At 41.5% G+C, this 12,919-nt stretch overlaps 1 protein-coding gene across 19 annotated transcripts in view; it reads right to left on the bottom strand.

Annotated features, from left to right (window-relative positions):
• The window catches only part of ATP2B2 (ATPase plasma membrane Ca2+ transporting 2), a 355,474-nt gene that overhangs the window by 105,843 nt on the left and 236,712 nt on the right, over positions 1-12,919 (bottom strand). For all 19 annotated transcript variants that reach the window (XR_013391957.1, XM_077924827.1, XM_077924825.1 and 16 more), the window contains one exon: positions 3,333-3,530. Coding sequence is in view for 18 of the 19 variants with exons in the window: in XM_077924827.1 (XP_077780953.1) it covers positions 3,333-3,530 (198 nt within the window). In the remaining variant the exon portion in view is untranslated. The remainder of the gene's footprint in view (positions 1-3,332; positions 3,531-12,919) is intronic.

The raw sequence follows: 12,919 nt of genomic DNA, 5'->3' as shown, positions 1-12,919 counted from the left end.
GCTGAATTGACTGAACATACATGTTGTCCCTGGATGGGGATGGAATTGAACATTAATTGCTTTAAAATATTTTTAACTGCACTAAAACTTTTGACTGGGCAGGATTAATAAACTTTATTAATTTAGCACAAGTTTTTTAACTGTTTCCCGATAAAATTTCCTGGGCTGTAGCTGGATGGCACCACATATATCAGCAGGTTGTTGTGATTTCCACAAATCTATATGAGCAGCAACAGTTACACATGTATACAAACAAAGCAGGAAGTAATGAACTTTTCAATGAACACAGATCAGTTTGGGAAGAAAGATGTCTAGATACATGCTCTTCCCTGGAGAGTAGCATGTGATGTGCTAGTCATTACCGCCACAATCCCTACAACATTAATAGTTCACTGAAAAGTGTTGCCTTAGGGGAAGGAGATGACAGCAAGGAAATGAAAGAACAATATAAATTCAGGGGTAGATTTTAAAAATAGAAATTGAAACTTAATGGGCCACCTCCAGAGATAGTTGTGTACAACATTTTTTTCCACTTGAATAGTATCATCACTATAATGAAAAAAGTGGAGGAATATGGCACATAAGGATCCACCTTCCCCAAGGCACAGCATGATGGATGATCCTTACAGACAATGTGTGGTTCCAAAATAGATTGCACTGGCCAGGCTATGCACAATTTCATATTGCATAATGCATCTGCTTTCCACCAATTGTACCTTCTTAGGAAACACCAGTTGCTGTAGCTCTGCACAGAATGATCCAGTTCTGCCAACCCAAACAGTACTTCTGCTCATACAATTCCATGCACAAGCAGCATACACCTGTGACAATCCTGTACCATGCCCAGTAACGATTAAGTGTCAGCTGCCAGCACAGGACACTAACAGCAGGCTGGTCCCAACATAAGCATGAATTGCACAATGCACCAGCACTCCAAATCTAGTTCCTGATCCTATGAATTGCTGCCTCAACACTATGACTCAAGGAATTGCATAGGATTGCATATAGAACAGGAAATTAAGCAATTGTTGGCATGTAATCTAGGGAGGATACTTAATGCACAGAAATGTGCATGTGTGCATGTGGACAGCTTTCTGTGTTTGAATTCTGCATGCTAAAAAGTGCTCTGTGAGAGAGGGGGAGGGGAGAAAGGAGAGAGAGAGAGAGAGAGAGAGAGGGAGGGAGGGAGGGAGGGAGGGAGGGGGGGAGGGAGAGCGGTACATATTACACTTGGAATGAATGCATGGTTCTTTTAACAGATGGCCAACATCATCAGCTTTAACCGGGCCAATCAGCTATTGCAGGCAGAAGTTATTCCAACCACTTTTATTACCATTTATTATTATTTTTTACAGAGGATCATCCTGTAAATTCTCATCACTCTGACCATCTGTCCACTGGGATATCCCTATAGACCAAGAAAATGGGCTGTCATAAACATATCTAGATGTGATCCACCATATGTATTGCTTGATTCCCTATAAAAAGTAGATTCAAGAAAAGCAATGAAAACATTCCTAGCGAGCAATGTATATGTACATGCTGTAACATAGTCTAAAGACGGACTTGCAATAAACCCTCTCTTTTGGTTTCTATACAAAACTGATATGCAAATAAGAAAGAGTAAGTTTTCTAAGGAGATTTATTGCCAACATAAACATTGCAAAGGAATAAAAGTGACAAAACTAAAGATGATCATCAATGCATCTTCATCTCAAGAACAGAAATAAAGTTAAGTGTTTTAAGACTGGGAAAGGGTAGATTTGAGATGTGTAAGGGAGGCATAGACAATGTACAGCTGGGGGGTAGGAGTAAGAAAAATTAAATCACAACTAAAATATATTTGAAACAGTGTTGAAACACATTGCAAAATATCCTGACTGTCTGCAAAACCTAAAAGGTTGAGATTAATATTATTGGGACCAAAGTTGATTATCACCTTGGAAGGAAAGGAGCTTGGTAAGAGAAGGAGAGATGGAAAAGAGACACTTGGTATGCCCCTCCACCCACATTTATTTGGCTTTAAAAGTCTGATCCTTAGCTTAAGGTTAGTGATTACTTAGGTTAATGATAATAATAATAATAATAATAATAATACCACCCTATATCCGGAGGCCTCTGGGCTGTTCACAGAATAAAATCAAAATATAAAACCACCAAATATATAATCAAAATAAAAACAGCACCCCAATTAACCCCCTCCCAACCCCCAACCCCCCCAAATTTTAAAAGGGCATAGGATGTCAAACAAATCAACCAAAGGCCTGGTTAAAATGGAATGTTTTTGCCTGGCACCTAAATGTGTATAATGAAGGCGCCAGGTGAACTTCCCTGGGGAGAGCATTTCACAGATGGAGAGCCACTGCAGAGAAGGCCCATTCTCATGTTGCCACTCTCTGGACCTCTCGAGGAGGAGGCACATGAAGGAGGGCCCCAAGAGATGATCTTAGGGTCCTGGTAGGTTCATATGGAAAGATGCGGTCCTGAGCCATTTAAGGCTTTATAGGTCAAAACCAGCACTTTGAATTGGGCCCAGAAACTAATTGGTAGCCAGTGCAGTCGGACCAGGATCGGTGTAATATGCTCAAACTGTCTTGCTCTGGTGAATAACCTGGCCGATGAATTCTGCACTTGCTGAAGTTTCCGAACCATCTTCAGAGGCAGCCCTACGTATAACGCATTGCAGTAATCTAACCCTGAGGTTACCAGAGCATAGACAACAGTAGTTAGGCTATCCCTGACCAGATAGGGGTGTAGCTGGGCCACCAACCGAAGCTGATGGCACTCTGGGCCACTGAGGCCACCTGAACCTCGAGCGACTGCAAAGGATCCAGGAGTACCCCCAAGCTATGAACCTGCTCCTTCAGAAGAAGTGTAACCCAGTTGATCTCTCACCCATCCGGTCTAGGGAACCACCCACTAACAGTGTCATCAGCATACTGCTGACAGCGCACTCTGAACCTCCAGATATCGCCACCCAGCGGTTTCATGTAGATGTTAAATAACATAGGGGATAGGATTGAACCCCACATTGAAGGTTCCATGGGGCTGAAAAGCATGATATGTGTAATAAGAATACGAAGGGATACCTCTCTGTGATGTTAGATCCATAACACATCTGGGGTGAGGTGACACACCACTGAACTTTATCACTGTTCCATGACATTGTCACATGACATTAGGATAGATGTTAAAAACTGAGAGAAAATTAAAGGACTGTACATACGCTAAAATAATTTTCTTCATATTAAATGTTTAGAGGAAATGAAATAAAATGGGCATAATCAAAAGCAGTTAACCCAAGTGAGTATTAGTAAAGAAAATAGTTTTACCTTCATTTTCCTCTCCAGGTGGGTGGTAAAATGAGAGCCCAAGAGATATGATGGCTGCTATTTCCAAAATGATAAGAGTCACATCCTGTAATGCTTCCCAGACTAACTGTAAGAAAGTTTTTGGCTTCTTTGGAGGTATAAAGTTTTTCCCAAAAATTAGCTTTCTTTTATCTAAGTCAGCAGCAGTGCCAGGCAATCCTATAAATAAATGAAACAAAATGGTTTAAAAGTGACTGCCAAGTATGTTAACACCCACATAAACTGCATTTTCAAAGTACAACTTCAGGTTTTCATTACAGCATTTCTGGTTTATTAGACTTCTGCTTTTGCTATTCTCTTTTGGCGAGATCAGATTCTGCTAATGTATTACAGAGAGTTCTATATATTTAGAGAATTGTTTTAGGAATACAGTTCCTTAGCAACTTTTTATTACACTGAAAGAGAAAATTAATTTACTAAAGGGAATTTACAGGGAAGGGTATCATTCATCTAGCGATCACACAGAACATTGGGAAGAAGAGAAACAACAACAAAATAGATTAATTGAACAAATTAATGGCATGTAAATAATTCAAAAGTCCCTGTACAAGGCTCAATAGCAAAGGAGAGAAAGCCACAGAAAATAATATTGGATGAAATAACTAAACTCGAGCCACATCCAATAGTGGATTTGGGTTAGCAGAAAAAAAAACTTCTGCAAGGGGAGACACACATTTTTTTATTGACTCTCCATACCAATTGCTGCCCTCCATGCATTATCCTATACTCAGGAACAGCTATTTGAGTAGCAGAGTAGAAATAAGGGATTGGCAAAAATTGTGTACCAAACTTTGTACAAGCGGAAATGTTTTTCACTAGTAATAGCCATCATCAGATGCTAGCTCTTATTTTCTATTTAGCATTGCACACTTTTTAAACCTGAAAAACTGTATGTACTCTCTAGTTTATTAATCCCCACATATTGCATCTTTTAGATGTTATTATTCTTCCATTTACAGATAAGAAACTGATACATTTGCATCAGCTGAGATTCCGTTAATTCATGGCTTAATCTGAACTGGGAATCTGTCCCATAATTAACTATCTTCAGTTCTATTGGTCAGAACATCCTCCGGCTGTGTGAAATGGTATGCTTACAATCTCATACAAAACTAACACTATGTGACATGGGATACTGTGCGGAGCAGAGAAAACATAAAAGGTAGAAATATGAAAGATTTGAGCAGCAATGGGTTCTTAGATGGGGAAGAGCATGTGGCAGGCAACAGGGAATAAGCTTGTATCTAGAAAGGATCCATTTTAGCACCATTTTCTGTTTCTACCACTCTGTACAATAAGACTAGCACTCTTGGAAGTACATACAGTGGTACCTCGGGTTAAGAACTTAATTCGTTCTGGAGGTCCGTTCTTAACCTGAGGTACCACTTTAGCTAATGGGGCCTCCCACTGCCACCGCCACACGATTTCTGTTCTCATCCTGAAGCAAAGTTCTTAACCCAAGGTACTATTTCTGGGTTAGTGGAGTCTGTAACCTGAAGCGTCTGTAACCCGAGGTACCACTGTATGAGCTTGGAGTTTGATTTTCTTTTCTATGATTATTATTTTTTTAAATGCATGTACCATACATACATTCACTGTATGTAATACTGTATTTACAACAACTTCAGAAATGCATAGCGTGTGCACACGTACACACACAACACATTTCACTAGGCCTTTTTCATTTTGTTTACCTTCCGTATGCCCTACTCCCAGATTCCTTTGAAAACGAGGAAGGAAGAAAGCTGTCCCTTTTTTTTGCCTTTTAAAAGCTGTGTGTGTCTCCCTTTATCTTCTCTTATGCTTCTACCCACATACACCAGACAACCAATATTTCAATTTAAACAGAAATGGAGGGTGTGGGATAAAGGTAAGGTAAGGAGAGAGCTTTGTCTTTAGGTTGCTCAACACACAAGGCAAGTGTGGAATCTATTCCAAGCACAAAAGAATGCAAGAGCCCTGCTGGATAAAACCAGTGGGCCCATGGATGGATAGATGATAGATAGATAGATAGATAGATAGATAGATAGATAGATAGATAGATAGATGATAGATAGATAGATGATAGATAGATGATGATAGATAGATAGATAAATAGATAGATAGATAGATAGATAGATAGATGATACATAGATAGATATAGATAGATAGATAGATAGATAGATAGATAGATAGATAGATGATAGATGATAGATAGATAGATAGATAGATAGATGATGATAGATATAGATAGATAGATAGATAGATAGATAGATGATAGATGATAGATAGATAGATGATAGATAGATGATAGATAGATGATAGATAGATAGATAGATAGATAGATATGATAGATAGATAGATAGATAGATAGATAGATAGATAGATAGATAGATAGATAGATGATAGATAGATAGATAGATAGATGATAGGTAGGTAGATAGATAGATGATAGATAGATAGATAGATAGATAGATAGATAGATAGATAGATGATAGATAGATAGATAGATAGATAGATAGATGATAGATAGATAGATAGATAGATAGATAGACAGATAGATGATAGATAGATGCTGTGTATTTAGTACCATCTGCCAAATAAAAATATAGTTTTGTGGACATTATCAGATACTCTATGTAACACACAACAGGGTTTCTATTTTTAATTCTATTTTTAATCTTGTATCACTCATTTGCCAAATAATTTAAAAGGGGGGAGGGGTTCTTTGTACAGTGTGATATACATGCGTGCAAGTATTTTATAAAGGCTTACTAGCATCAGCACAGTTTTATTTTGTAATCTGTTTTGAAATTATGTGGGAGGATGAAATATTATGATTACTTTGAATGATTTAAACTGTTCCCTGCAGTGCTGCATAGTGTACTAAATTCACTCATGTCTTTGATGCGTAAGCCAGGGGCTTCACTGGAGCAATACATTTCAGCATTGCTCTTATTTTTTCAATCTCTCTCTCTCTGTCGCACAGAAGCAAAAGACATAATATAATTAATTATTCTGTCACTCCTTCCAGCTACTGAACAGTTTACTATACAGTGCATTTAAAAAGCCATCAGTTGAATAGTCCTTGATGCTGCATGGAAAACCTGGCATAAACAATTCCACAGCAACAGTTTGGGGTAACACAAACAGCACAATTTCATGAGACGCTAAAGTGTATACTTTAAGGAATTCTGAATTGGTCATTGACTCCTACCCCACCCAAATGGAAATACACTTACAAGACCAGCTGCTAGTAGATACTGCATGTTTTTAAAGCTGTTTAGGAAAATGCCTTCAAAATGATGTGCCTGGATTTCTTTTTCCAAAAGCATAACTGAGGGATTACTCTCTCTCTCTCTCTCTCTCTCTCTCTCTATATATATATATATAAGCATCTTGAACTATAAGTCTTACACTGAAGGCAATCCAACGCAAAGCACAATGATCTCACCGATCCTACAATGCTGATGTAGTGACCAGAAGAATTCAGATATTTAATCCAACAACTGAATTAAAAGCCTATTAAAGTGATTGCTAGGCATTAAGATGAAATACAATATAATGGCAAGGGACGTGGGTGGCGCTGTGGTATAAACCACTGAGCCTAGGGCTTGCCGATCGGGAGGTCGGTGGTTCGAATCCCTGTGACGGGGTGAGCTCCCATTGCTCAGTCCCAGCTCCTGCCAACCTAGCAGTTCGAAAGCATGTGAAAGTGCAAGTAGATAAATAGGTACCCCTCCGGATGGAAGGTAAACAGCGTTTCCATGCGCTGCTCTGGTTCGCCAGAAGCGGCTTAGTCATGCTGGCCACATGACCTGGAAGCTGTCTGCGGACAAGCGGCGGCTCCCTCAGCCTATAGAGTGAATTGAGCGCTGCAACCCCAGAGTTGTCCGCGACTGGACCTAATGGTCAGGGGTCCCTTTACCTTTACCTTTATAATATAATGGCAGGGGAAAGATGATGAAATCATGGTGGGATCTGAAGTGTTGCTTCATGTCTTCTGTCCAAGGGCTTCATTCCTCAGGGTAATCTATTGGGAGCTATTTGCCAACAGCAAGTGGAGCCAAAATCAGCAGTGGGTAAGACCAGAATCAAAACGTATGGGGTCAACATTTTCCCTCCTCTTCTATCATCCTTTCTCTGCTTGTGTCTTTCTCTTTCTGTCACCTCCTTATCTGCACCTCTCTCTCTCTCTCTCTCTCTCTCTCTCTCTCTCTCTCTCTTTCTTTCTTTCTTTCTTTCTTTCTTTCCCTCCCTGCCTACTTGGGCCTGCCCAGTGGACTGTCAGGATAGGAACACATCTCTCTTGCTAGACATCAGAAGTAAACATCCCAGGGGTGATCTGACTTAGGAAGAATAGAGCGGAACTACTACTTTCCTCAGATGGGACACTATATTTCCATTGAAGCAGCATAGTGTTTGTTGGTGCTACATCACACTGTTGACTCATATTAAGCTGGTGGTCTACTAAGACCTCTAGATCCATGTCGTGTGTACAACTGGCATTTGTGCAGCTGGTTCTTCCTGCCTAAGTGTATAACCTTGCATTTGTCCCTAGTGTAATTCATTTTGTTAGTTTGGGCCCAGTTCTCCAATCGGCTAAGGTAATCTTGAATCCTGATTCTGTCTTCTGCGGCATTGGCTAGTTTGCTGCAAATTTGATGAGCAAACCCCCCACCCCCCAAAAACACCTTCATCTATGTCACTTATAAAGACGTTGAACAACAACAGGCCCTGGACAGAATCCTATGGCAACCCACTTGTAACTTGAATCCACTTGGTTTACACAAGAAAGGAGATTCTGGCTGAACATCCGGAAGAACTTTCTGACAGTAAGAGCTGTTTGACAGTGGAACAATCTCCCTCAGGAGGTGGTGGACCTCCCTTGGAGGTTTTTAAGAGGAGGCTGGATGGTCATCTGACATGTATGCCTCAGTTCAGATTCGCTGCGTCACAGGGGACTAGATGACCCTTGGGATCCCTCTCAATACTACAATTCTATGTATGTGCATTAGGGGGATGAAGCAACCACAAGATTTTCCTTGCTTCTGTCTGTAGCATTTGGAATCCCACCCCCCACCCCTTTCCTCCACATTATAGTGTTGCCTGCATGTATTGGCCAGTATGTCTTTTTCGTTTCTTTGTCATATTTGTGTGTGTTTTTTTGCCATATTCTTTTAATCTCCTCCCCTTTTCTCATACGCCACACTCACTTTAGTATTCTCCGCTTTTAATAAGAAAAAACTAAAAACACACACACCCCAATTAAATATGTAGCTGCAATGCAGCATTCTGTGTCTAAAGCTGCTTCTGAGCTGAAGGATACAGAAACAGAGCCTCTTAACCTGAACTGCCATTATTCATTTACAGCCTCAGTGTCACTGAAGGATAAACATTTTTTTTAAAATTAATGCAGCCCTCCATTCTTAATTCTGCTTCATCTACAAAGAGAAAACCAACATCTGAATAATAATTCTTTCAGGAACCTTTACTGAATATTATGGATATGCCCTTGTTCCAGAGCTGGTGAATGAAGTCCCCCTGTCCACAAGACCTTCCTAGCAATTCCAACAGAAGATGGAAATCCATCTGCTTTGCATATTCATATCTTCTCCAGACTGAATAGGGCAGCAATGTACACACAATAAATTCTTGTTCACCTTTGAGCAACACTGGTTTCTGGTAGTTCTTGGTATTTAATGGAACTCAATGAAGCGTGTGTGTGTGTGTGTGTGTGTGTGTGTGTGTGTGTAACCAACTGCAAGAGTGCCTACATAATCGCTACTATTAATAAACTTACAGCATCTTCAAATTTTAATTAAATCTCACCTCACATTTGGAGCGCTCTGCTTCAGTAGGCAAGTCAAAGCAGCTCTGAAACTGGAAACAGGATCTTCCCACACAAATGTACCCAGGTGTTTAAAGGTATGTGTCTACGATCACGTACGATAGTGACACATATAGTATGTTAGGGTTACCATATTATGAAGTGCAAAAATAAAAAAGAGGACAGATTTGCCAGGACTCATTTGTAGGTGGGCCAGCGGGAAGGGGGGGGGGGGAAGGAAGGAGGAAGAAAAAATAGTAGTAATACTGTGGGTGCAGTAAAAGAAAAAATGTGTGTAGAAATATTTAATAATGGAAATAAAACATGGAAATGAAAGTAAAAAAATAAAAATAAAAGCCCCCCCCGATTTACAGTACTTAAAGGAAGAAGGGGATTCCCCGCCCCCAAGAGAAAAGGAAGAAAAGGGGGGAGGAGATGAGTAAAAATGCAAAAACAAACCAAAAAAGGAGGGGGAAGGTTTTTTAAGTATAATTTAATTTATTAAAATAAGGATAAGGATGGTTATTGCCACATCCCGAGGTCGGAGCCATTCCTGAGGGCTAGGGGAGCATCCTAAAGGGAAGCCCTCATTGTCTCAGGCTTCCCTTCCCCTGCCATTTTCAGTCTCTTCTGCACTCGCCCACCAATAAATAATAATAATAATAATAGGGACGAATCCAAGCAACCCAAGGCAAAACAAAACAAATTACACATCAATAGGGCTGCGGTGGGGCATCCAGTCCACAGCAACAGGCTCCTGGGGCTTAGCTGCCTGGGGATCAATGCAGCAGCTGCGGTTCTGGTGGAAGCAGCACCAGGAGCTGCCATGCTCCCTTCTCCTGTGCCTTGTGGGTTTTGGCTCACAGCCACAGCTTTCTGGTGGTGGGTTTGCTCTCTCCAGTGGCACAGCCGCTGCTTCCCTCACCTGCCTTCACAGACTGCCAGGGGGGCCGTGGGAGGGGGGCTTGGAACTTGCTGGGGACTCGTTCCTCACTGCCCCACGAAGGAGTGTCCTAGGGCTGCGGCCAAGGCCCTAAAATTAGGGTTAACTGCACCTTGTCATTTGCCCAGGGAATGGGGAAAGCCAAGACCGCCAGGGTCTCACCTTGGCCTGCCACCAGCCAGGGCTTCCCCCCACACCCAAGCCCCACGAGAGCATGCCAGATCCTGGCCAAGAAAGCCCTTTCCCCATGCTGCTCCTGCTCCTTTATGCCCTGGTGCCAGCCATGCTTCTCCAGCTGCTCGCCCTGCTCGATCTGAGCCAGGCACCACAGCTGGGAGGCACCCCAACAGCTTGGGGAGTCTTGGCAGCATGCAGAGGGAGCAGCCTCTCGAATGAGGTGCCTCGGGCGCGGACCCGGAGAGTCCAGAGGTAGACCCGTGGTGCCAGTAGAAGGTGCTGGGCAAAGGCCCCAGTGGCGGAAGAGTGGCAGGGATGCAGGGTAGGTGCCCAGAGCAGGGCTTTCAATGTGTGTCACGGAGCTGCAAAGCACCCCACTTACCCAGGCATGCCCTGCTGGCCAACGTGCTTCTCAATGGCAGTGTCCTCCTGGAGTGGGGTTGGCCTCCTCTGCTGGTTGAAGGAGAAGAAGACGAGGGCCGCAAGGCTCCTGCTTCCACCTCTGAGGTTGGTCTGCTACCAAACAAAAAAACCTGGACATTTTGCCAAGTTTTAAAAAATCCCCCTGGACTCAGATTTTACTCCCCCAAAAGAGGACATGTCTGGGAAAATCCGGACATATGGCAACCCTATCGTATGTGTTCCCCATTGCCATATTTGGACCTTTGATATTCCGTGTGGAATGCAGCATAATGCTGGTTGTCCCCTCACTGGAAGCAATTTTGTTTCCCGACGGAACAATCTCCCCCTGCGCTGGTTTCTGCTAGTGGAACAGGTTAGTTGAATCCAGCACTAATTTTATATCGATATAACCAGATATACCTTTCAATAACAATTGCTCTTTTGGTGACATGCAAAAACTATAAAATCAGTTTAAAACCACAAGATCCACATAAGTATATCTATATATCAGCACTCCCACTAAATCATTTTAAATCAGAGAAGATGTCTTAAAATCAAGACAATCAGCAATTACAGTAATACAAGCCAAACAAGTTCCACAACAACATTAAAAGATAGCATAATACTAGAGAGATTAGAAGAATAGAGCCCAAAGGCCTGCAAAAATCAGGCTGGGTTTTTTTGTCGCTGAAAAGACATTCAAGTGTGCACAGGATGAACCCCTCTAAGGAGAGGAGTCTATCAAGAGGGGACAGAGCTGAGAAGGCTATTTCTCTGTTAGGGTATTTAGAGAAGGCCCTCCATTGATCACCCAAGTACAATAGTACCTCGGGTTACATACGCTTCAGGTTACATGCGCTTCAGGTTACAGACTCCGCTAACCCAGAAATAGTACCTCAGGTTGAGAACTTTGCTTCAGAATGAGAACAGAAATTGCGTGGTGGCGGCAGCGGGAGGCCCCATTAGCTAAAGTGGTGCTTCAGGTTAAGAACAGTTTCAGGTTAAGAATGGACCTCCGGAACGAATTAAGTACTTAACCCGAGGTACCACTGTATACTGGGTAGATAGGGTAGCAGAAAAAAGCAAAGAAAATAAAATTGGTGAAATGTAGCAGAAACAAAGCTGCTCATTTTGAAACGGGTGAGAAAGCTGAGAAATCATAAATTCTGAAAAGCCCAAGTCCATGTAGGAAGAGATGCTGCAGCCTGAAGCCATGAAAGCTTTAGAAGTCAGAACAAGCGCTTTGAATTGGTCCAGAAATTTATTGGGATTCAGTGGAGATGAATTATTATTATTATTATTAATTATTACTATTTTTATTATCATTCTTTCAATTTATATGCCACCCTTTATGAAAAGATTTCAGGGTGGTGTACAACATTAGAAACAATGATTAAAACATAACAACTGTTTAATGCAATGCTGCTGCAGTTACAGTAGTGCAAGGCCATTATTGTATCGTATCAGAAAGGATGCTTGTGTCTCAATTGAAAAGGATGAACAACCCCAACTTGCCAACGTGATTCTCTAGGGGAAGCACAACCTCCTCAAGAACCACTCCAATTGAATTTCTACATTTTATTAATAGTATTCATTTTAATATGTAGAGATCTGGTCCAGAGATCCTGAGAGTAGAATTCCACCCATGGAATCTTTCTCACACACATAAGGAGGGAAAGATGATTTCTCACTTCTGCCAATTTCCCCTCCCCACTGCAGTCCTCCAGAAATCTGCTCTGAAACAGTATAGGAAGCTATATAGAAGGATGCAAGGGGGAAAGAAAATTGGTGAAAGTAATATTTTCCTTTTTCTTTCTGTAGCTTCTGCTGGATCCCCTGACTCAGTTTCAGACCCAATATATCCCTTCTGCAAATGGAAGGGTGTCCCCTCCGTTCATAGAAGGGCTACTTTGAATCCAACCCAAAATACTCAGCCTGCAGCTTCCTGTATATTATAAAAACACATTTGGGGACAATTTCACAGCAGGCAGCTTTAAAAGCAAAATAGATAAAGCTAATTTCAATGTGCTGTATCAATCTATCTTTTACTTTTGAAACTCCTTAACGCTGAAACTGAATAGTTTTTTAAATGTTCCAGGAGCTTCCTGGGGTCTTAAATTTATCAGGCACCTTCTCATGCCCTTGGTTTGTCCTTGAAAAGACTCTTTACAACAATGAGTCACCGTTTTCCAGCATTCATATGGCTCTCAGTCAACT

This window comes from Podarcis muralis, chromosome 2 (assembly GCF_964188315.1).
Source record: "Podarcis muralis chromosome 2, rPodMur119.hap1.1, whole genome shotgun sequence".
NCBI lineage: Eukaryota > Metazoa > Chordata > Lepidosauria > Squamata > Lacertidae > Podarcis > Podarcis muralis.
This window is presented reverse-complemented; position numbering and strand designations above follow the sequence as displayed.